The 23,955-nt window shown below is 38.4% G+C and overlaps 2 protein-coding genes across 2 annotated transcripts; one reads left to right on the top strand and one right to left on the bottom strand.

Moving 5' to 3' along the window:
- Positions 1-315: 315 nt before the first annotated feature.
- On the bottom strand, positions 316-7,960 carry LOC110950011 (CAP-Gly domain-containing linker protein 2). Its single transcript, XM_022192778.2, has 8 exons — positions 7,839-7,960; positions 7,473-7,579; positions 7,278-7,362; positions 6,742-6,926; positions 2,098-2,188; positions 1,754-1,892; positions 1,242-1,481; positions 316-582 (listed from the first exon to the last, which is right to left on the bottom strand). Exons 2-8 carry the CDS (start codon positions 7,545-7,547, stop codon positions 525-527), a joined length of 873 nt encoding a protein of 290 aa, XP_022048470.1. The 5' UTR covers positions 7,548-7,579; positions 7,839-7,960; the 3' UTR covers positions 316-524.
- Positions 7,961-12,487: 4,527 nt separating this feature from the next.
- On the top strand, positions 12,488-23,702 carry LOC110963970 (mucin-5AC). The gene is made up of 10 exons (XM_051957353.1): positions 12,488-12,611; positions 13,964-14,033; positions 16,001-16,624; positions 16,982-17,095; positions 17,265-17,320; positions 17,421-17,516; positions 19,180-19,336; positions 19,539-19,597; positions 19,938-20,039; positions 22,578-23,702. The coding sequence occupies exons 2-10, from the start codon at positions 14,003-14,005 to the stop codon at positions 22,824-22,826; spliced, it is 1,488 nt and encodes a 495-aa protein (XP_051813313.1). The 5' UTR covers positions 12,488-12,611; positions 13,964-14,002; the 3' UTR covers positions 22,827-23,702.
- The last annotated feature ends 253 nt before the right edge of the window (positions 23,703-23,955 follow it).

Here is a 23,955-nt window from a genome sequence, read left to right as displayed (position 1 = left end):
TTACTTCACACTACAATGAGGCTAAATTTTCATGTCAGAACAGACTTCATCATGTATTAACCTTTGAAACATGCCACGTTTGACAGTAAGCCCTAGAGCCATGCTCATATTTGCGTTAAGTGAAAATCCCTTTGTTCTAATATTTGAACACCACTCAAGTCAGGAAAATATTTTTTTCTCAGTGGCCAACGGTTTGTCTTAAGACCGACAGCCAACATACTTGAAGCTAACCTTTTGCTAGTTCAACAAAAACAGGCATTCAGTCTGTAACTCTCGCATATTATTCCCCACAAGCTTCACACAACACCTTGGAACTGCTTGTTCAAATGTTATTTTTATTGTGAATAGTGTGACAATTAAATATATTCCTATTCACAGACAAGATACATATCTTAAATGTTTTTACATGGATTTTCTTACAAATATGTTCCTCATTATAATAAGGTGTCACATCCATGATTACTGATCTGCATTCATTTGTTTGTGGAGTTCAAGGGCAGCTCTGCCTCACACCTCTATGTCAGTTATTCCCAGGCCATCAGTAGTTTGTGGAATGGTACAAAGGCACCATATCCAGGTTTGCTGCAAAGGACAGAAAAGTCAAAATTCAAAACATGAGAGAAAGACTAGCAACATTTCAAGTGTAAGGTAATTTATGTGTTTGTTGTTTTTCACAACCTGTTACAAAACTAAAAAGTCCAATTTGTAATTGTTGTACGTTAGGTGAGTTCACGCCTCATTTCTTCAGTGCTGGAATTTAAACCTGTAAAGGTGTGCCAAGATTTGCATATAAGGCTCAACCACTAAGTGCAGAGGATTTGGTGAAGTATGCCTGTAGGCATAGTTTGTCTTAAGGTGTACAGTGTCATACCTACATTCACAGATACCCTATTGTGGAATTAAATGTATTTCGGTCATGCTGGTGGAATCACACCCTAATAACAAAGTGACTGCAGAGGGCATTATTTAATGTCAGAACATAAAATGTGGATGTTTTAATGTAGTTTGTGATTTACGAATGAAGGAAATACAGCTTCAGGTAAATCAGCACTGCAAGCCATTAAAAGGGTTCAAATGCATTTGATTGACCTTGAAATTATCCAGGTAAAGCACCATTGAGGGACTTTCAGTGAATCCACTGAATTACAGCGTAACACTTAATGTCATGTTGCACAGCCTGAGACACATGACGAATCTACATGATGCTTGTTTTCATGTTGTAGGAAAATGATATCAGTTACCATTCAAAGTAGCTGTGTCCCTTGTGGCGGCCGTCACGCAGTCCTGGATCAGGAGTCTGCAGCTCCACGCCAAGGTGGAGATCTGCTTCCCCCTGGAGGTGACCCAGGAAACGAATGGTTCCTGTGCTGATTCTTCCAGAAGGCAGCATGATCCTGACCTGGTGGCCCAGCTGAAGATCCATGGGAGAGTGGGGGACAAAAACCCGATGTGGCCCTTGTGTTGTCCTCCATGATCTGACACTGAAGGAAACAGCTGCTTTATTCGTAATACAGCAAAACTGAGGTGTCATTGTTATATTCTACAATGCTTCAAGTGTGACATATGAAAAAGAAAACATCATAAAATGACAGTCTCAGAGATGTTTCTAAAGCTAAGCACATATTTTGTTTCGAAAAACTTTTTATATTTCCTGTCTTTGTGCTCAGCTAAGCTACACAACTGGTATAGCTGTGAGTATGGTATCAATATTTCCATTTAGCTCACTGCAGAATTACTTCTTTCCTGACTGTACCTGGAGGCTGAAGATGAGGAGGAGGCAAGTCTGGAGCTCAGCGCTGATGATGACAAGGACATCTGACTGCCTGACAAACTACATGCATAACTGTCACTCCTTGATGATACTTCAGACCTTCGGTGTCGGTGAAGTCTACCTGTTTATTAGAAAATAGGCATTAACACCATTGTTGAGCTCAACAGCATCCACCCATTCATCATCTATACACCACTTAATCCTCCTAACCACCGAGCCACTGTGCAGCCTATTTCAACAGCATGCACGTATAAGAATATTGAAAATAAACGCAGTGTTTCTGTCATTGTTGGGTCATTGTCGTACATTGAATTATTATCACTTACTTGAGCATTCATCAAACACTTCTCCATTGTCCACTCCTGACTCTCCATCACTACTGCCCACTCTCACCAAGCCTCCAGCTGTAGAGACCAGCTGAGGAGAAAAGGGGCAGTTCAGGGTGCAATATGGAAACAACTATCTGCTATGAGAAGATAAAGTGTAGCAATGGCATCCTAAGCAGCGTGTATTCACATTCCCTCTGTGTATTGTATGTGCATGCATTTTGCTACATTCTAGTACACTTCGGTGCATGTGAGTCCCATCTGCTAAAACCTGTGGCCCTCTTCACACTTAAGAAGCAAAAATGCAGTTCAAGATTCAGCTCTTAAAAGAAACTATTTAAAAACAAGGTACTTTCTTCATGCCACTCTACCAGATTTATGGGCATTTTTTCCCCATTTCAGCACAGTTTAAAAGTCTCTATTGCTTCCTCTTCACTTCCAATGTGTCCATGAGCGGATCTAGTCCTGGCTCAGGTCTGATGGACCATGGAAACAGATGTGCACAAAGCAGAACAGACATAAGTGGAGAGAATGCAAGACAAGCGAAGGGAAAATGAAGTTACTTGAGTTGACAACAACTCGCTACAGCCATGGCATCCATTTTACAATGGGGTTATGGCTGTAGCTGGATTTTTTTTGGTTGTTGTTGGCTCTTGTGTACACAACCTTACTTGTTGAAATCAAGAGTGAAGGAAGGGGAAAAATGTGGCGGACAAGCGAGTTCATTTTGGTTTGAAAAGTTGGAGCTCCAGTGACATCCAGTGGTTAAAAAAGGTTTCACATAAACCCTTTAACAGTTATAAGTCTCTGCAAACACACACTGTGTCCATTAATATGACAGCTTCTGAACATGTTGACATCCGAATGTGCACTCTGGACACTTTTTAAAGTCACACTGTGAGGGAGCTGGAAAGCATCCCCCTCACTAAGGAAAGTATACATGCATATTGACAGTTGGACAGACTGATACAAATTTATTTATTTGGTTTTGTGTTGGGGGAAGCCTGTTAACCTCTCTCTCTCTCGAGCTTAACTTCAGGGGGGCATTTTCCATGGAGTGCACACATGAGGATGTGGCTACAGGATACCAGCAGTTGATGCTTATCTGATTAGGTGGAATTGAGAGATCAGAGAGGAGAGAGAGGAAGGGTTACAGGGGGGATTTTTGAATAAGTTTGATCTCTATTTAGTATTTTGTTGGGCTATCATGTGTTTTCTTTCATTTGTATCAGACTGTTAATTGTATTTATGTATTTTAAGTATAAAGGATGTTTGATATTGTGTTTTTTAATAGACGTGTGCGCAGGTCACTGAGGAGAATATAAGAGCCAGGTGGGCAATCAGTGTAGTGTGTGAGAAGGAGGGGGTCATGTGGAAGCTCTGCTCTGCACCTGCCATCATCGGCTGCACCTCGGTAACTCCTTTGTCTGACTGTGTGTTTGGCGAGTTGTATTTTGTACAGCTTTACCTTTAATGCTGTTTGGTGCATCTGAATTATAGAGGTTTATCACCACCAAAACCCAACCCACGCCTGAAATTTTAGGACTTTTTGCAACATGAGATCCATAACACTGATGGATTCATCAGTCAACTTGATAAGTTGCCGTCAGGTTAACGGAACAGAGTGAAAGTCTGAAAAGAGTCACAGTTCACTTATCCATTAATGTTCATCATAGCTTCATTCAGACATATACTACTGATCAAAAGTTTTAGAACACCCCATTTTTTCCAAATTTTTTATTGGAAATTATGCAGTTTAATGTCTCATTGTAGAAACCAAAATGTATTCTAAATTTTTGACTCATCAAAGTAGCCACCTTTGGCAGATATAACAGATAAACACACTTGTGGCATTCTTTCCACAGTGGAAATCAAATATTCTTCAGAAAGTTCTTCCCAACTCTGTTGCAGAAGTTCCCATAAATGCGTGGCACTTGTAGGTTTCTTTGCTTTCACGCTTCTGTCCAGTTCATCCTAAACCAGCTCCATGGGGTTCAAGTGTGAAGACTGTGCTGGACACTCCATGTTTTCAAGCTTACCATCTTGTTCTTCCTGGCATAGCTTGGACTTATGTTTAAGGTCGTTATCTTGCTGTAGGATGAACCCCTGACCAACTAGGAACATACCAGAAGGTACCGCATGGCGCTGCAGAATGTTGTGGTAGCCGTTTTGGCTCAGGGTTCCTCTCACTCTGTACAAGACAGCAAAACAGCCCGAGACCATCAGGCTTCCTCCTCCATGTTTGATAGTTGACACCACACGCTGAGGAACCATTCTTTCACCTACTCAACGGCATACAAGAATACTGCATGTTGAACCAAAGATTTCATATTTTGATTCAGCAGTCCATAATACCTTCCTCCAGTCTAGCCCATTGGTGGTGTTTAATGGCCCAGGCAAGCCTCTTTCTTACTGTGACATCTTAGCAATGTTTTTCTTGCTGCAACTCGGCCTGTCAAACCTGCAACTCGAAGAATTCTCTTACCAGTTGAAACTGAGACTTGCTCAGTACAACCACTATTAAGCTGTGCTTGAAGCTGTTGTCCTGTGAGCCGCCTATCACCAAGTTGTTGACTCTCAGAAACTTGTCTTCAGATTCTGTTGTGGCTTTGGGTCTTCCAGACCCCTTCCTGTCAGAGTTTCCCCCAGTTTCTGGGTGCCTTTTGATGGTGAAGAAAACTGTACTCACTGACACCTTGACTTCTTTTTTTGCAGCTTCTCTGTAGGAAAGACCTACATTTTTAAATGTCATGATGGTCTGTCTCCATTTCTATTGTTAATTGCCTTTCCCTTGCCATTTTTATAGCAACACCCTACTTTCTGCAGTAAAATGCTGTTCAAATAATGCTCACGAAGGTATGGTGCCACGGTGTGTTCCAACACTACTTTTATGCAGACAGAGGGGTTGTAAGTAATCAAGAAAAGTTGGAATATCTGTAGGAATTGTTAGCACCAACTTCCAGGGCTTGATCAACCTCCATTGCTGCAGAACAGTTTTGAGTTAACCCATTTCTTGCCTGAAAAAGGTGTTTTTGTATATTCTGAAATGTACATTATTTTTCAATTTCAACTTATGGCAGTTCACCACTTATGTAACATTTCAAGCTATCCATTGGAGTTGAACTATTTGAATTTGAATTTTTAAAAAATGGAAAATTTGAGGTGTTCTAAACTTTTGACAGGTAGTGTATGCACCACAGTGGCAGAAAGAGCATGCATGCCATATTTGCCATTCACACAAGAGTAGACAGTGCAGCAAGTATTGTACAATACACAGTGATGAAATAAAAATAAATCAATAAACTCAGCTGACGTCAACAAACTAAACTGCATGTATGAGAATTCACCTGTCTGATGTGAAGAAAGGCACAGAGTGTGACTTGTCACTGAAGCTTGGCACAGACTGATCAGTCTTGGTGCTGGAGGTACTTTATTTTATTTAACTGTCTCGCTTTGAAGGCACACATGCAGTAGTCTGATGCTGCAAGTATTTGAGAAACCCTATTAAAGAAACTTCAGTTCCTGCTACAATCTGCTGGGAAAATATGAATTTCTTTTATTTATCGTGAGTATCATTAATCTAAGCAGTTTATCTCTTTTTTATTGCAGAAAGTTTAATTTTCATGGACATTGCTGGATAGATTTTAAATTGTAGAGCAAAGTGAGGGAGGAAGGAACTGATTTAGAAATAAATATTTGTGCAAAAATGTAGGAAAAGCATTTCTGTCTTGTTAACAGAATTGAGTGCAGGTCCAAAAGTAGCTTTCCTAAGCTGGACTATTAAAGGATAGGCATACACAAGCAATGGTACTCTGAGTTTTGTGAAGTGATTTGGGGAAGATTTTTTCCACATTTCAGCACCAAAGATGGAGCAAAAGGAAGTTTGTACGCCAAATACAGACTTAAAAAGAACCTTTCTCATTCACTTTGCCCTGCAATTTCAAATTTTATAATAGGAAATAAATTGAAATGTTCATAATAATAAACTTCACTGCAATAAAAACAGACCTCAACATATTAGCTTAACAATACTCACCAGTAATGAGTGTAATCTGGGTTTCCTTCACCCCAAAAGACATTAACAGAAGCTTTGTTTGTTGCTTCCAGCTGCTTGATGGTTTCTTTCCAAATTTTTATCAAATACCTGGAGCATCAGACTGCAGCAGGATCCATATGTGGCTCCTGAACAAGGCAGCTGAGCACATGTGGAAGAATACTGAAGATAACTACATTAAATATTTCTAAATGCAAATGATCACTTGAAGAGCGGATCAGTCTGGTTCAGGGTCCAACAGCAAATCACGATGTGCACTTCTCTTTACATCAAACAGATGAGCCATCACAAAATTAATCACAGTTTAGTCTGAGATGTTTTTGGGGAGTATTTCCCTGAATTTATTAAATGATTAATACCTGCAGCAGCAGGACGCATGTAAATGAGTTTAGTGAATTAACACACAGAACAATAATAAAATTAACTAGGATAACAAATTTTGGACAATTTTATAAGTGTCTGCTCGTTTAGACTTCATCTTCTGTTTGTTGTGCATCAAATGTGACCTATATGTCTGACAGAATTTAAGGGATTGAGGAATCCATCCCACGTCTAAAGAAAACCTCAACCACACAAATTCACAAGCACACCTGATTACGTAGCTCTTCCTGATTTCTTTGCAGCACTGCAAACCTCCTTTCCCATGATGCTCTCTCACAAGCGATCCTTGTTTTGAGTGACAGGATCTCTTTCTCAGTTTTGGTCAGTCTTTTTTGAAGGCCAGTTGTATGATCAGGGCTGCCTGGTATGGCTGCAATCCCTTTACTCTCAGAACCTGGTAAGTAACAAAAAAGGTCATCATCTTATATCTGTACTTTACACGTGTATGAAGGAGATGAAATATTACAGAAGGCTGCAGATGGGCCTTTGTATTCAGAAAAATAAGATAATGGACCCTGTCATCAGTTTACATTCAACGATGATAGATGTGACAGATTTTATTCCAAGACAGTTCATTAACAGGGATAAAGGAAGTTAATCTTTTGTAATCCTTCCAAATAAAACAAAGGAGCCAATGACGTTTGAAGGCTGATTGAGCTAAAGCAACTATGAATAAAATAAAAACTGTCAAAGCCTTTTCAGTTGAAAGTAAATATTCCATGCTTTGATGTGATGAGGTCCTTACCGCCACGTTGTTTCGGTTGTTGACTTTTGTCCTCTGTAATGTGCTTTTCTCTTGGTAAGAATTTGATTGCATTGTAGGGGCATATCTGCAATGTAAATGTGCACGATTTATAATCACCACATAATGGAACCCGCATCAAAATATGTTAGGAACAAGATATCTAAATATGAAACCAAAGACGTATTTTACACTCACCCAAAGGAACCTGCAGGTGCAGAGTACTCCCTTGAATGTCCATGTAAACACTGTCCACAGGATATATTCTGCCATGCTGAAGCTTGGTCTTCTCACATTGTACTATACTGATGAGAAAAAGAACAAAAACTACAGTGTTTATGTAATACAGCTCATAAAAGCTTGTAATAGTATAGCTGGAGTAATGGATTTTTATCTAGTTTTACTCAGTAGTCGGGTGCAGGCTAATAAAGAAAGTTACGCCATCTGTAGGTGGATGGTGCCATGCTATGACATCATACTCAGTCACAGATATAAACAGAAACCTGGATGGAAACTTGATATTGGAGAATGCTCAGATAGAGCTGACCTTTTCTAGAGCCTTACCTGTAGGATGGGAGTAAACTCCCATGTGAGGTCATAAGGAAACAGTAGCTCCCATTTCTGCTCAATAGGCTTCTGTCCTGGTCTGTGGTGAATGTTACTGTAGTGCACAGGGCTCACTGACCTGTTGCTATGCACCAGCTCAGTATGAACTGTGCTGCTGACGACTGCTGGGTAGGTAAATCTTGTCTAATCTTCTTAGCCCTGCAGTTCCAGTCCAGTTGCATCCAGGCTTAGTTTGGTCTACAGAGCCTTAAATAAAAAGTATCCACATGCAGTGCAAATATTGCTCCTGTTCATGGAAGGAGGCTTCAGTGTCCGCTGTGACAGAGTTGTCTGTTGGCATACTGAAAGATCTGCACTTGTATAGTGTTTTTTAAACTTTTTCAGGTTCTACCACACACTCTACAATAAGTTTCACATTCATCCATTCTCACATACCAGCTGTGGTACTTGCTTGCTATCGTGAGCAACTTGGGGTTCTGTGTCCTACCCAAGGGTCCTTTAGCATGTGGAGGCATCAAGGATCAAACTACCAATACAATACAATTAAAATGGTCAGTAAATAAATGAAAAAGCAGAGCAAGCAAACTAATAATATGCTAAATATTCACATACCGAAATTAAGCATATTATGTTGATGTAGAGTCTTTACATTGTTTCTTTCTTACTGTTTCTGTCACACTACGGACAACAAGAACAAAAAATAAAATTAAATCCCGGTTTTTATTGCTGCACCATTCCATGTGGAAGAATGATTACATTCAAGATTTAAATTATCTTGGCATATTTGAGGCTCCTTGAGAACTTGGGATTTTCACTAGATTTTACAGTTAAATTCAGTAAGTTTCAACAATGCTCGGTCCATGGTGTTGAAGTAACGTGGCCCTACGTACATGTAATCAGTAAAACATAATACTCACTATTGTGCATGTAATTATGTGGTATAGAGACAAAAGGAGAGGATCGTCTCAAGCTGTTATCTTTTAGACAAATATTCTTAATGGCATTAGTTATTTTCCTAACAACATGTAAGCTATAATGACTCAACAGCTGTGTTTTACAATCACACTTTTCAGATTATGGATGTTGATCAATAAGTGGTGTCCCTTTCCTCTCGGAGGTGCACAAATAGACTTATGCAGCAGGACAGAGTTGACCTGCTCTACATTCTGACGAGAGATTTGCACTTGGTACTCTGTTATCTGTATCCCTGTTCAACCGTATGTTTGTTCAAGTTCCCACAAACCAAGCAGTGGATATTTATTTTGGGTTTTCCAGTACAGCTGAAAAATGACCCTCTTACAGTGCAGACTCTTGGGGTAATTACCCACTTTGCTTGATTGGTAGTCCAGCCTAATCACCTGAAAGTGAATAAACTTGGTAGAAGAAGCAGACGAAGAAAACATCTGCTGATGTCGATGGGTTGTACACTCGACTGAGTTAATACAGCTAAGGATTTTCAGCTAATTATTGCTGATGAAATCTTTATTTAATTCTTTATATAATTAGAATTTGAATTTACACATATTTTGATCCTGCATGTTTAAGAAAAGGGCTGCACAGTGGTTAGCAGGTAGAAGATCCCTGGTTCGCATCCTCACCTTCCAGGATCTTTCTGCATGGAGTTGGCTTGTTCTTCCTGTGCATGCGTGACTTTTCTATGGGTACTCTGGCTTCCTCCCACAGTCCAACTGGTAACTCTAAATTGTCCGTAGGTGTGAATGTGAGTGTGACTGTTTGTCTGTATATGTAGCCCTGTGATATACTGGTGACCTGTCCGGAGTGTCCTCTGCCTTCACCCCAAGTCAGCTGGGATAGACTCCAGCCCCCCACGACCCTGATGAGGATTAAGCGATGTATAGATAACAGATGGAGCTAGCAAGCTATAACTTTTTGACTGAACTTGTTGAACTGATTGTAGTTTAACCTTGTGTCCTTATTTTTCTTATATCAGAAGAGGTGTCTCTGTTTTGTTTTCAGTAGTCTGCAACATAATATGGAAATGATTTTATTGCCCATGCTGAATAATTTTTATTGTATTTTGATCTTAAATAGCAAACAACGTCTTACCGTTACAACACAATGTGTGTTAAATAGACCTCCCTGACTGTAAGTTTGGTGTACACAAACGAGTGTACTATGTTACCTAGTGTATATTTGATACCGTTTGTTGGTAGATGCCCGTCAGACAGAGAATTATTTCAGATATGTTTGTTCAGTCTAAGCTGCCGCATCTTATATCTTACACTTTAGAATTCAAGTGTGAAAGGGGCAGCATTTTTCACATATGACTATTCTATTAATTATACAGTATTAGTGTCTTTTGTTCCAAACTAAAGCTTGGCATTCAAGGGAAATGTGAGCCCACAGGCTATGTCCCCATGGTTATTCTTGTTTGTCAGTAGATGTATAAATTTAGGCCACTATATGTAACTAAGAAACAACAATCCTTTCCTCCCAGCTTAACACAATACCACTGGTATCTGGTGTCAGTGCTGTCTAAGCTCTTCATTGGTTCTTGTTTGACAATGAGTTGGCAAAATGTTGGCTTTCTAGCATGGTTCTTTTTGAGCTCATTTTGGAATGCAAATGATATCATATGTGCTGGGATATTTACATGGTGATACATGGCAAAATGAGGTGCACTACATTTTGGCATATACAAAGATATGGGGCATCACATAGTATGTGTACAGTAGCAACACACAAGAACCCAATAACTTCCATAACAGTCTTAAAATACCTTGCTGGTGACACTAAGTATGCAGCTGTATGTAAATGTTGTGAGGATATGTGAGTAAGTACAGTATGTTTGAACATGTGTGTAATTGGTGCATCTGTGTTTTTTGTAATGAACAACAGGGCACGATCTATCAAATAGACATTCAGAATGTTTAATGAATTAAATGTTTCTTTCATCATGGTGATGGCAGCATCTGTGCAAGAATATTTTGTAAAATTCAATCAAAAGTAGTATGATGCTTTCAGTAGGCTGAACTACGCAAATCAAGTGGCTATTTTTAATAATTAGACTTTTTCCACAACTGCACAGTATTCAGCACATGAAAGTCATTTCTGTACTAGAAACACTTTAAATTCACATTACTCCTCTTTCGGCGTCTACGTGTACACTGACTTTTAAGTGTGTTTAATGGTAGATTTTAAGAGTCGAGGCTCGTTCTAGTCTCTCTCCCTAGCTATATATCTGACTTTTTAGTACACAGTATGCATTTTAAGATCCTTGAGCAGTGGTCTTTTGAGAGAGTGTCTGTGAGACTGAAGAGAACAGAAAAAAGAAAAGGAAAGATATGGGGGTGTGCAGAAAGAAGTGAGGTTACCGGAAGTGTGCCACCTGCTCCTCATGTTTGCTTGAGGCTGATGCAGGTCAAAGCTATATTAAGCATAGGTAAAACACCAGTCTCAAGTGAGATGCATTGTAAGCAGTATAGTTGTCAGGTTTTGTCAAGGAATGAATAAGAATGTGTGTAATAAAAAGATGACGTCTCTTTGATCACCCACATCAATTGAAATTTTTTTTTATTGTATTTAATCCGTTCACTATGAGTTTGTAATGCTAAAAAAGTATGAAATACGAAGGGAAATCATCACATTTACTTGTGCTTCTATGTACAGTACAGACAGACATGCTACGTGTTCTTTAAAGAAATAGTACATTTTCACACTTGTTTCTTTGTTTCCACATTAACACAGTCATTATCTTAGTACATCATTATACAGTTCATAGTAAAGAGATTTACTACCTTATTTAGAATTCTTTAGGTTCTTGATATAACCCTCAAACTATTTTGTACTGTCAATACATGGCGCAAAATTCCATGTGCTTCTTGCAGCTGAGATGGAAAAAAAAGGAAGGACTTCTGTCACCTGAATTGCGCAAGTCCCTTTTGTGTCGTGCCCAAGAATTCTACGTTCTCTAGGCCACAAAGAGGTAATTGTAGTGTGTGGGGGCTTTATGGCTGGCAGAAAGAGCGGCTCTGATTTCACATTGTGTTAAACAGAAACCAGGAGGCTCCCTATACAATCGACCCACAGGGCACTGAAATCTCACCTGCACTCGTATAGACCAGCAACGGCCTAATCCGCTCAGTTATTTTAGTAAATGGTTAATTGCTGGGTGCATTGTTCTATTTAACCTTCATCTTAGCAACATAACACTGCAACACACTATAATCTAATATCTTCTTTCATTGTGAAGTGGCACAAACAAGTGGTTGATCTAAATATATTTTGATAGCAGAATGTATAAATGGTTAAAGGATGTATTTACTTTTTAATATAGTACTGAGTTGATAAAAATGTGATATTTTTTAATTTAATTTTTTGATAAGTTGTTGTATTTGCACTGAATTAGCGTTTTGATTAATCATTTAATGAAACCTCTTGGCTTGAGCAGATTCAAGTAAATATAAAACCTTTTAACCAGACAAAAAGGAAAGAGTTCTCGCATCTAGTGCTGTATTTTAACCTGCGTACTGTGAAAATGCAAAAGTACTTTTTCAGATAAAATCATTACCACATCGATTCTTGGGCATTTTCTCGATCCACCCAGCAACAACGGCTCTTTAGTCTCCTCCTCTCACAAGTAAAGCAGTGCAAATGAGTTTCCACTTATTACGCTGCCAGTACAGGGCTGTCAGCAGGAAGAGAAGGGAGGAGGAGACAGAGGGCAATTGAGAAAGGTAACTCCAGAGAACGCTCATTCCCTTCAACCGCAGCTGACACACAAAAAAAAACGAGAACAGTTCATCACAGGTGAGTGGACTTTCCTCATTTTAAATGATGGATTTAGTAAGTGTCATTTAAATATAGCTGTAATGTTTTTGAACAGTTAAACACAAAGCGACGCAGGTCAACAACAGTGGCACCACTTTAGCCAGAAAATGATGCAGCATGGTGATGTTTTGTTCCCAATGTGAGTTAAAACTGTTTGCAGCACACATTTTATTGTGTGTCGATACAATCCAAAATGTTATAAACAAGTCAGTCACTAAAAGCAGTTTGGATAGATATGAGTGAATTGGTTTAATCAGCTCGTAAGTCAGAATTTCTTCTATTTTTCTAAACATCATTTAGCATATTTTTTCTCGATACAGATTGTGATAAATTGTGAAAGATGCGGACACTTTTTTATTCACATCATACTCAGAAAAAAAGGCTTTTATGAAGATTATGGTGTTTTTGTGACTTCTAAAAAATATTCTCAGCAGATGATACTGTTAAGGTTTTGCTGTTATCTTAACTCATCTGTAGTTACATGTTGTACCATATTTACCAATACAACATGAAAAAGAGAGATTTTTAAAATTTATGTTAGCAGAATCCCAGGAAAGTGATTAGAGGGTGTGATACCTGACAAGCTGAGATCAAAGTAAGAAATCTAAAGTTCACCTTTTTTCCAATTAAAGCCTGTGTTTTGACATATAAGCCAAAATGGCCAGTGTTGTCACTCAGTTTCCAGGGTGTAGAGCCCATAGGAGGTCATACTGGGATCCAAGGGAGAAGGGGAAAAAAAAACAAGCTGTGCCGCTTAGCAGCCCTCCCAAGGGCACTGATCAAGGAACAAACACATTTTAATTATGTCCACTGATAAACCACTGCAAATGGAGAATTTAAAGTGCAATGGTGTGTCACCTCACAGAGCTAATCTGAGCAGGAATTCTCTCACAAAGAGGGTGTCCGTGCCTTGCTGAAACCTTCTTATCTCATTTAAAATCTTTTACAGACCAGTAATGTGAACAGTTGCTGCTTAAAATTTCACTTTTATGAATTTCTTGCAGTGTGATTCCACTAAACAATTATAAGATGCATCTATAGAAGAGTTACAGGATTGTAAAAAGAGGAGACCATAGATGGCTTAGCAATTACAGATTCAAAGAACTGCTCAGGTGGTTTTACAGTGAACAAGCATGGCTGTAATTCAGGAACTTATTAGCATGAGAAAACAGCCTGAATCATGTTGACATGTATCATAAAGAACTTTTGTCATTACACACAAACTCACTTTGTTGTTGTTTGGTTTATTTTGCTGCCATTTGTGAATATGTGCATATATTCCTTTTGATTTTATATTTATTGGGAATTTGACAGATTTGATGTAATTACAGGCTGGACAAACAGAGCTCTCGCTTTCTGTCAGTGGGATAATGGCCTCCAAGGCTTTTATAAAAGACACAGGTATGAAAGCCGTTTTGTTTATTTAAAATCACTGGCATTGATTGCCTGCATGGTCAGTCTCAGACGTGTAGTACTTAGTCAGTCAGTTTATTTCCATCAACCTTGTCTATTTGATCAGTCTTGCTCATGTATCCCAGAAATTTTCCTTTAATGTTTTTATATTCTCTACAGCATTCAACGCCCTTTATCGTTGGAGAATAAATCTGGATAAGAAGAAATACAATAAATAAAAGAATAATGGGGCAGAAAGGGGGAAAACAGAACAGCAGAGTAGGAGCCGCTATGTCAGAAAAAATGAAGAGTTCATTGGTAAAAACAGGTAACTCTGTTTTATAAATTTTCAGAAAACTCTTTTTTTTTATTGTTTTCTTGAGATAATAATAAAAACACTAATAATTTATTTTTTCTCTATTTTGTCATGTATTTTTCTACTGAGTCAAATCCACTCAACTTCAGTTTGATTGATATTATCTCAAGTAAACAACAAAATAAGTTTTCTGAAAATTTATCAAAATGGAGTTATCTGTTTTTGCAAATGAACTCTTCAAATAGACATGCAAAAAGCGTTTCATGTATAGAGCAGAGAAAATTAACATAATGAGAATGTTAATTTTCAGCAGCTGAATGTTTTCAAGAATGTGATTTAGCTGTTTTTGAATGCAAATCATCTCACATGAGCTACAGCACGGTCTTGTTCAAAGACAAAAAATGCACATTCACAGCTGGTTGCCACTAAATAACAGAATGTAAGGCCACTGAAATTCAAGACCTGAACTTCCATCATTCCAAAAGCATGGATGTTGTGTTGCTCTCTCATGACATTGTTCTTTTGCACCAGAGCCTCATGCACGGCTTCACACGTATGCAAGCATGTTTATGTGTTTTCACACTGTCATGCATGCACATATTTTATTTTCAGTTTAAGCGTGACCATTCCAGTCAGACTAACAGTCCACAATAGTCCTTTTTATTGAAATACTAACATCAGCATACAAATGTCTTCAAAATGTCAAGCAAAAAATTCTTGAGCACACTTTATAACATTTACTTCACAATTACTTATAAATAGCTATACATCACGCACTTAAGTCTTACTTTAGTTTGTTGACATTGTAATGTCTGTTATACGGAAAATACATCATGTTTGTGTTATAGCTTTGCAGGTACCTGGCCATAACTACTTTACAAATTTTAGATACATTTTCAGATAAATATGACTCTAATAATGACTTTATGACCTCAGTGGTCAAGAGATTTAATCAAAACCACAAATTTCAACTTGGTTGGGGTACTACAGCAAAAGTCAGGGGATCACCAAACATAATAAATTGCGCATTTAATGTCTACACAAAATTTCCTGGCAATCCATCTAATAAAAATAAATTTGACTGTAAATCGGGACCAAAGGGTCAAACACTGATATTCCTCAGAGCTAAACTAGATGAATATGAAATTTCTAAAATTAGACTTCCAGTTCATTCAAAAGCAGCATTTTTTTCCTAAAAAAAAAGTGACAGTTTTTAAAAGTAAAGCTATGAGATACTTGACTAGATAAGTGAACACAAGAGTATTTAGGATTTATCTCTGACCACCAGTATTTAATGGTTTTATTAAAAAAATGCCAAGAGGCACAAAAAATTTGCTATTAATTTCAAATGTTCAGGTTTCCTAACAGTGATATTCCTTATAGGCAAACTACTAGCTAAATAAGAAATGTGTAAAATTAGATACCCAGTTCATTTGAAAACAATAAAGTGGGTTGTTGTTGGGTTTTTTTTTTTAGATTTTGAGATACTTAACTTGAGAAATACATGTTAGAGTAATTTGGATTTATCTTTGAACATCGGTATTTTATGATTTAATTAAAAAAAATTTGCAAAGACGGACCAGATAGCTGCTGTTAATTTTAAATGTTCAAGTTTCCAAACACTAAAACATGTATTTTCCTGACATGTTTTCCTTTATAGGTATTCTGCATCTCCTCCTATTAGGACTAATTCTGCCGTCAATATTAGTGTCAGGTGTAGGCGCTCAAAACACTACATTGTCCCCCAGTTCTTCCACTGCAACCTCCACTACAGCACCTGCAGCCACAGCAAGCGCCAGCACCACCACCCAGCCCCCGACTTCCACCACTTCTGCAACCACTACTCCATCTGGAACCCAAGCCCCTGCTACCACCGCCATCATCGGAAACCCAGCAACCACATCTGCAGTCACCACCACTGGAAACCCGGCAACCACGTCTGCAGTCACCACTACTGGAAACCCGGCAACCACGTCTGCAGTCACCACCACTGGAAACCCGGCAACCACGTCTGCAGTCACCACCACTGGAAACCCGGCAACCACGTCTGCAGTCACCACCAGTGGAAACCCGACAACCACGTCTGCAGTCACCACCACTGGAAACATGGCCACCATGTCTGCCACCACCACTGGATACACTGCAACCATGCCTAGCACGCAGGCCCCCACCACCACCTCTGGAAGTGCTTCAGCGACCACGCAACCCTCTTCTTCCACCACCCCTGGAGTCACAACGGCCTTAGTCAATACTCAATCCCCTACAATGACCACTGGCACCACAGGTACCACCATAATTTACGACCTACACCAACCTTGGAAGTGCTTTAGTGACCACCACCTCTGGGCAATCAGCAACCAATAAAACTCAGTCACCCACAACTGTATCCACCTATTGAAGCTCAGCATCCACTAACACTCAGTCCCCTACAGACACTTCTGGAGGTTTGCCATCCACCATCAACAACCACCTCCATAGTCATAGCAGCCACCACCAGCATGAAATCCCCAACAAATACAGACACCTCACAGTCTAACACCAGCACATCAACCATTGCCACTTCTGCATCATTATCTTCTATCACCGGTTCTAACTCAATCATTGCTTCTAATCCCAGCAACTAACTTTGTCTCCTCTACAGCTGGTTCAACAACCATGACCCAGTCAAGCACCACCATGACAGGCTCAACTTGGGGCACTTCATCGACCTCCATGTCTTCAAGCTCTGGTTCCACAACTTCAATCATGTCCACCAGTAAGTCAGTGAACTCTCACTGGTATGTTCTGTTTCATCATATAATAAAACACTTCCGTTAACTTCCAAGGCTTTCTTATGCCATACAAGAAAAAGAAACTATTAAAATTATTACCTGTTATTTTTTGTCTTCTTCTATCTAATCATGACATCCATCTTTTTGTGGTAGGTGGCATGTCTGTAATGAATGGAACCAATATGCCAAATACTACTTCAATGAACATGGCAAGTCCACCTTATTAATGAGATGTAAATTATTGTGTTTGTAGGTTCCCTTATCTCTCGTCTCTCCTCATCATATGCTTTCCACCTCTTTCAAACACAGATATCCTGCCCCTCTTTCATGTGTAACTACTCTGACTGCTACTCGATGTACACGAGCCCGAATGCCACTTCATGCACTACCGGGGACTATTGTCAGGTTTGGGAGGCAAATGGCACCCACAAATCCTCTCAAACCATTTAAACTGTTTATTGCATTGTCTTAAAAAAAAAGATCATAAAATGTTTAATTGAAATTTAGCAAAATGTGTTTCAATATAATTACTGACATGTACAGTGCTTAACAAATCATTAGACCATCTGTCTACAATAAAACACTAATATTTTAGAAATCTGTCAAAACTGTATTGTTTTTATAAGGCAAATAGCAAAGTGGAACAACTAAATAGTCCTTATTTACATATGTTAACCAAAAATCTTAACATTTTGTATGACCTCCTTTGGTCCTGATAACATCTTGCACTCTTGCTGGGATTGTTTTTATGTACTTTTTGACACTCTCTTTTGTTACTGAGTTCCAAATAGTTTCTAGCTGTTCCCAGAGACTTGCTTTGGATTAAAAGTTTGTGTGATCTATTTTTGAATTAAATAAATTCCATGGTCTGTCCAATAAGATTGAAATCTGGACTTTGACTTGGCCAATCCATCAGTTCCAGAACTCCAGATTCCTTTTTCTTGGTCAAGTAGTCTCTACACAGCTTAAAGTATGCTTGGGGTCATTGTCTTCTTGGTATATAATCCCACGACCAATCATGTTCAGTCCAGAAGGGAATCCATGACACACCAAGATGCTGTGGTAGACCTTCTTGTTCATGATACCAAGATTTGAACTAATTTGCCCATGTCGTTTCGACAAATGGAGCCCCATGCCATAATGAAATCTCCACTGTGTTTCACTGTGGGCACAGTGAAACACAGTGGATCAAAACGCATCAAAATGTTCTCCAGCTTTTCTGTGAACATAAACATGACGATGCTGACCGAAGAGATCAAACTTGGGCTTGTCTGTCCAGAGTACCTTCTTCCAGTCATCTACGGTGTCCAGGGTTTGTGCTCCTTGGCAATTTTTTTGAATGTTTGCAGGCCTCAATAATGACTTCTTAGCAGCTATTCTTCCCTTTAAGCATTGGTCCTTCCGTCGTATGCTTATGGTCATTCTGGAAACTTTCTCAGATTCTGATCTAGAAGCGTTAATCTCTGCCTGAAGATCAGCAGTGGTCTTCCTTCTGTCTTTAGCATTTCAGGAGGACCTCTTCCTTGGCACATTTTCTAAATATTAGTCTGTGTAGTTGAGTCCAAGACCTACTTGACCACACTGTGAGAACACTGTTTGTCTTGCCCTATTTGTCTCAAAGACCATCAAGCATCATGAAGTGCTTTATTTCGGACTGTCTTTCTCAGTGAGTCCTCTACGCTTCACCATTTTGAACAGGAGTGAGGAAGTTACGTAAAGAGCTTGCACATACTGGCACATTAATCATTACAGAAACATAAAAAATAGATGCTGGTAAACAGCAATATCATAAATTCAAGGCAGTGGTGGCAAACACCTTACACTAGGTGGTGGCCTAATAAATTTGTTAGCACTGTACATAGAGCAAATATGCAGTAAATTCTATTAAATGCTGTATTAATAAATTGTTAAAACATCAGAATATGCAAGAGATTGCATGGTATTTGTTATTAACGGTTAAGGTCAAATCTTACTAAAAACTTTTTAAAATAAATTTTTACATTCACTGTGTGAGATTACAAAGGCAAAAGGCAACTAAACATCATTTTCTAATTCTTCAATGTGTCAGCTGTTAAGGCAGACGGATATCTGCTACATTGCCAGCTGCAGCGCCTCTTGTGCTGAAAGCTGCATCAACTCCTCTCAGACCAACTGCTCTGTGAACTGCTGCAATTCTACTGGCTGCCTCAATGACAGTTTTGCAGACATGATGATAACAACTACAGGTTAGTAGACCCATCATTCACATTTTTTATCTCCTAGTTTAATCGTTCTCATGAGCATTTCATTCATTTTACAGTCCTCATTTTGTCCTTGCAAATTGTTACATTTTATTACTTCTTAAATTCATGTTAACAGGTGTTCACTTTTTTTCTGAAACTAGCATTTTTTTTTAAAAATATTTTGTTCTTTTCCACATAACTTTAGCAGCTGCAACCACATCAGTCCCTACAACTACCACCAGTCCATCAACAACTGCAAACAATGTAAGTACAAAAGGCTGTGTCTGTGGCATGTGAATGGATAAATGGGATGAAGGCTATGGTGTATATCACCAAACAGAAGCTATTAAACATTGTTACAAATGTATTGTCTTCAATGGATAGCCACAAATTGCCTCTGTGTCTGACTGCTGACAGCTATCAGTGTGTGTTTAGCAATTATTTGTATAGGTTGTTGGCTTTTAAGCAATTCTGAGTATTTAACTTAATTGCTTGCCAAAAATTTAATATTTCTATCCAGCACAAGATAACAGTCTGTCCAGCAATGTAACCTAGACCTGCTGTTAGATTAGCATCATTCTGTGTTTTGTGTTGTTTTTTTCAGGCAAACAAATGCCATAATGGCACCTGCTCTGGCACAGAATGCTACAAGAATTTTAAAAATGCAGCACTCCAAATATGCTCTGGCTCACAGCCACATTGCCAGGTGAGAACTGCCACAGATATTTACATGGTGCTTCAAATAAAGCTACTCAAACTTAAATGACACCACAATTAATAATGCAAATATAGTTCTAGCAACATTAAAAAAAGTAATGTTCATTAGAATGTTTAATTGTCAATCCTGATTCTTTTTGGTTGTACAGAGTTTATATGATTTCTAATTTGTCTATCTTTAGCACCTTTTAGGCTGTCTGTACTTCACATGTATATTTGCTTGTCAGCAAAAACTTAGCTAAAAGTCGAGTTAATATTTTAACAAAATATGAGGAGACTCTGTAGAAAATAATACAGCACAATACAGTTTATTGTTTTAATTATATTTCAAGCGTTTTCCCTCCACTTGTTTTCGTGGCATTTCATTCATAGGAAGTCTATCATAAAATCCATAGTCTGTTATTATATATAATGTCACACGGTAGAAAAAAGAATAGAAACTTCATTGGATAATAAAACAGTACGATAGCATTTTACTCAGCACTTTAAAGACTCATCACACAGTTTCTGCAGGATAAATGCAGTTCTGTTATATAGATATAAAACAGCTCAGTGTATTAACAGATACACACGTGGACAAAATTGTTGGTACCCCTCAGTTAAAGAAGGAAAAACCCACAATTCTCACTGAAATCACTTGAAACTCACAAAAGTAACAATAAATAAAAATTTATTGAAAATTAAATAATCAAAAACAGCCATTACTTTTGAATTGTTGATTACCATAATTATTTAAAAAAACAAACTAATGAAACAGGCCTGGACAAAAATGATGGTACCTCTATAAAAGATTGAAAACTATTTGACCAGAGTGACATGATTAACTCAGGTGTGTCATTTAATTGACATCACAGGTGTTTCCAAACTCATAATCAGTCAGTCTGCCTATTTAAAGGGAGACAAGTAGTCACCCTGCTGTTTGGTGAAAAGGTGTGTACCACACTGAACATGGACAACAGAAAGCGAAGGAGAGAATTGTCCCAGGACATCCGAAAAAAAATTATAGACAAACATCTTAAAGGTAAAGGCTATAAGACCATCTCTAAACAGCTTGAAGTTCCTGTGACAACAGTGGCTCATATTATTCAGAAGTTCAAGACCCACGGGACAGTAGCCAACCTCCCTGGACGTGGCCGCAAGAGGAAAATTGATGACAAATTGAAGAGACGGATCGTTGGAATTGTATCCAAAGAGCCCCGAGCAACCTCCAAAGAAATTAAAGGTGAACTCCAAGGCCAAGGTACATCAGTGTCAGATCGCACCATTCGTCGTTGTTTGAGCCAAAGTGGACTTCATGGGAGACGACCAAGGAGGACACCACTGCTGAAAAAAACTCATAAAAAAGCGAGACTGGAATTTGCAAAAATGCATGTTGACAAGCCACAAAGCTTCTGGGAGAATGTCCTTTGGACAGATGAGACCAAACTGGAGCTTTTTGGTAAGGCACATCAACTCTATGTTCATAGACTCAAAAACCAAGCATACGAAGAAAAGAACACTGTCCCTACGGTGAAACATGGAGGAGGCTCAGTAATGTTTTGGGGCTGCTTTGCTGCATCTGGCACAGGGTGTCTTGAAAGTGTGCAAGGTACGATGAAATCTGAAGACTATCAAGGCATTCTGGAGAGAAATGTGCTGCCTAGTGTCAGAAAGCTTGGTCTCAGTCGCAGGTCATGGGTCTTCCAACAGGACAACGATCCAAAACACACAGCCAAAAACACCCAAGAATGGCTGAGAGAAAAGCGTTGGACTATTCTAAAGTGGCCTTCTATGAGCCCAGATCTGAATCCCATTGAACATATGTGGAAGGAGCTGAAACATGCCATTTGGAGAAGACACCCATCAAACCTGAGACAACTGGAGCTGTTTGCTCATGAGGAGTGGGCCAAAATACCTGTTGACAGCTGCAGAACGCTCATTGACAAATACAGAAATCGTTTAATTGCAGTGATTGCCTCAAAAGGTTGTGCAACAAAATATTAAGTTATGGGTACCATCATTTTTGTCCAGCCCTATTTCATTAGTTTGTTTTTTTAAATAATTATGTTAATCAACAATTCAAAAGTGATGGCTGATTTTGATTATTTAATTTTCAATAAATTTTTATTTATTGTTACTTTTGTGAGTTTCAAGTGATTTCAGTGAGAATTGTGGGTTTTTCCTTCTTTAACTGAGGGGTACCAACAATTTTGTCCACGTGTGTATGTAGATGGTTTCATAGTGTTTTCATTTCATTTATTTCAAACATGCCAACATATGATAAAGGCAAAGAAGACTATAAATACAGATTACAAAAACACAAAAAACAAAAACAAAGCAGCCAAACCAAATCCAAAACCTAGAATATTGTCTGAAAACGAGTAGGATGAAGATCACCTCATTAACTCCTGCCCACTACATATCTGTACATCTCTTATATCATTTTAATTTTTCCATGTCATGACCCCCCCTTAATTAATGCATCTTTAGACTCGGAAGCATTTGGAGGTCCTGCACTGTTCTTACTCACTCACTGTTGTCTTTGCAGCTGAAAAAGGAAACCATAGATTCCACTTTAACGTGGAAGGCAGGTTGCACCAACTGTACTGGCTATACCGCATGCAAGACAGCTACAAAACCTCCATGTAATCTGGAGTGCTGCAACGCCACTATGACGTCCTGCTTGTGGTTGAATGGCACACTGAACGTTCCCTCTTTCGCCACAAGAGGACCTGATCTTCACACAGAATTGATTGCGCTCTTACTTTGCCTGCTTGCAGTCACTATGTTGCTGTGAGTGATATCAGGATGGCTTGTTCAGCTGCTGTATGAGTCATTAGGTAACTAAGCTTTGTGTAACTCCCAGCCCATTCATTCAAAAAACAGTTACTAGTGCAGAGGTTAATACTACTTCATTTCCACTCATGCATCTTGCTGATATTCATATGTCATTGTATAGTGATTGTAAGTATGGATGGAAATCCGAAAAGCATCAGATACAAGTTGGTTGTACCAAATCTTATATATCTTCCAGGAGCATGCCAGCAACAACTCAGTCTCCATGTCAGTTTATTGTTAGGGCCCAAACTTCCTTTATAACTCATAGATTGATATCTCAAAATATAATCACAGTTGCATTTTAAGAGTTAATTTTAACATGTTAAATACCCTCTAGTTTGTTTTAGCAATGGTCTTGCCTATTTAATGTAAAAAATAAAGTTTAAAAAGCCAAAAATACTTTTTATCTGTGTCATCCCACTTTAAACTGACTTTAGACTAATCTTCATTTTAGGTGGGTGAGTGAGCTTAAAGACAGCATTTCTGTTATCAATGTTTTATCATGCCACTATGGGAGTAATGCAGCTATACCTCTATATGCACTTTATGAAACATAAATATTGAGCTGATACAGGGAGTTTTAAAGTTTTTTTTAAGCATTTCTGCAGTTGTGACTTTTATGAAATGTGCAATTAAGTACTTTTCACTATTTTTGTCCAATACTTCTGTGACTAGGGAGTTGGATGTCTAGACTGTGTGGTTTACAAAGTTATATTTTATGGCGTAATGGTGTCATGTAAATGTTAAATGAAATCAGAAATGTGTCAATTTATTCTAGTTTTATGTACTGTACAAAACATGGTTTGTGCCTTAAAATAAATGAATCTAATCTATATATTTGATGGGTCTTGATTGGATTGTGATGTATCTTTGCTATAGGAGGTGGAATGTGATAGTTCTTCAGCAGGACTATTTTATTATGCAGTTTATTTTTTTGTGTATCCCATATTCCTTCAACCACAACTAATTAAGTGAATTAAAAATATATATTTTCAATATTTTCTGGAATTACAGCTGGTACATTAGCATAATTTGGAAACGATTTCAGTTTCAGTAGTGATTTACCTATACCATACAATATCTATATA

The sequence above is a fragment of the Acanthochromis polyacanthus genome, chromosome 12, assembly GCF_021347895.1.
Source record: "Acanthochromis polyacanthus isolate Apoly-LR-REF ecotype Palm Island chromosome 12, KAUST_Apoly_ChrSc, whole genome shotgun sequence".
Taxonomy (NCBI): Eukaryota; Metazoa; Chordata; class Actinopteri; family Pomacentridae; genus Acanthochromis; species Acanthochromis polyacanthus.
This window is presented reverse-complemented; position numbering and strand designations above follow the sequence as displayed.

Coding starts and splice junctions, on each gene's coding strand:
- LOC110950011 (XM_022192778.2), bottom strand. CDS start 7,547: ATGGCAGAATATATCCTGTGGACAGTGTTTACATGGACATTCAAGGGA. Junction 2,189..6,741: donor AGGAAGAGCTACGTAATCAG/GTGTGCTTGTGA, acceptor TTTTCTCCTCAG/CTGGTCTCTACAGCTGGAGG. Junction 1,893..2,097: donor AGTGTTTGATGAATGCTCAA/GTAAGTGATAAT, acceptor TCTAATAAACAG/GTAGACTTCACCGACACCGA.
- LOC110963970 (XM_051957353.1), top strand. CDS start 14,003: ATGGCCTCCAAGGCTTTTATAAAAGACACAG. Junction 14,034..16,000: donor GGCTTTTATAAAAGACACAG/GTATGAAAGCCG, acceptor TTTCCTTTATAG/GTATTCTGCATCTCCTCCTA. Junction 17,321..17,420: donor ATACTACTTCAATGAACATG/GCAAGTCCACCT, acceptor TTTCAAACACAG/ATATCCTGCCCCTCTTTCAT.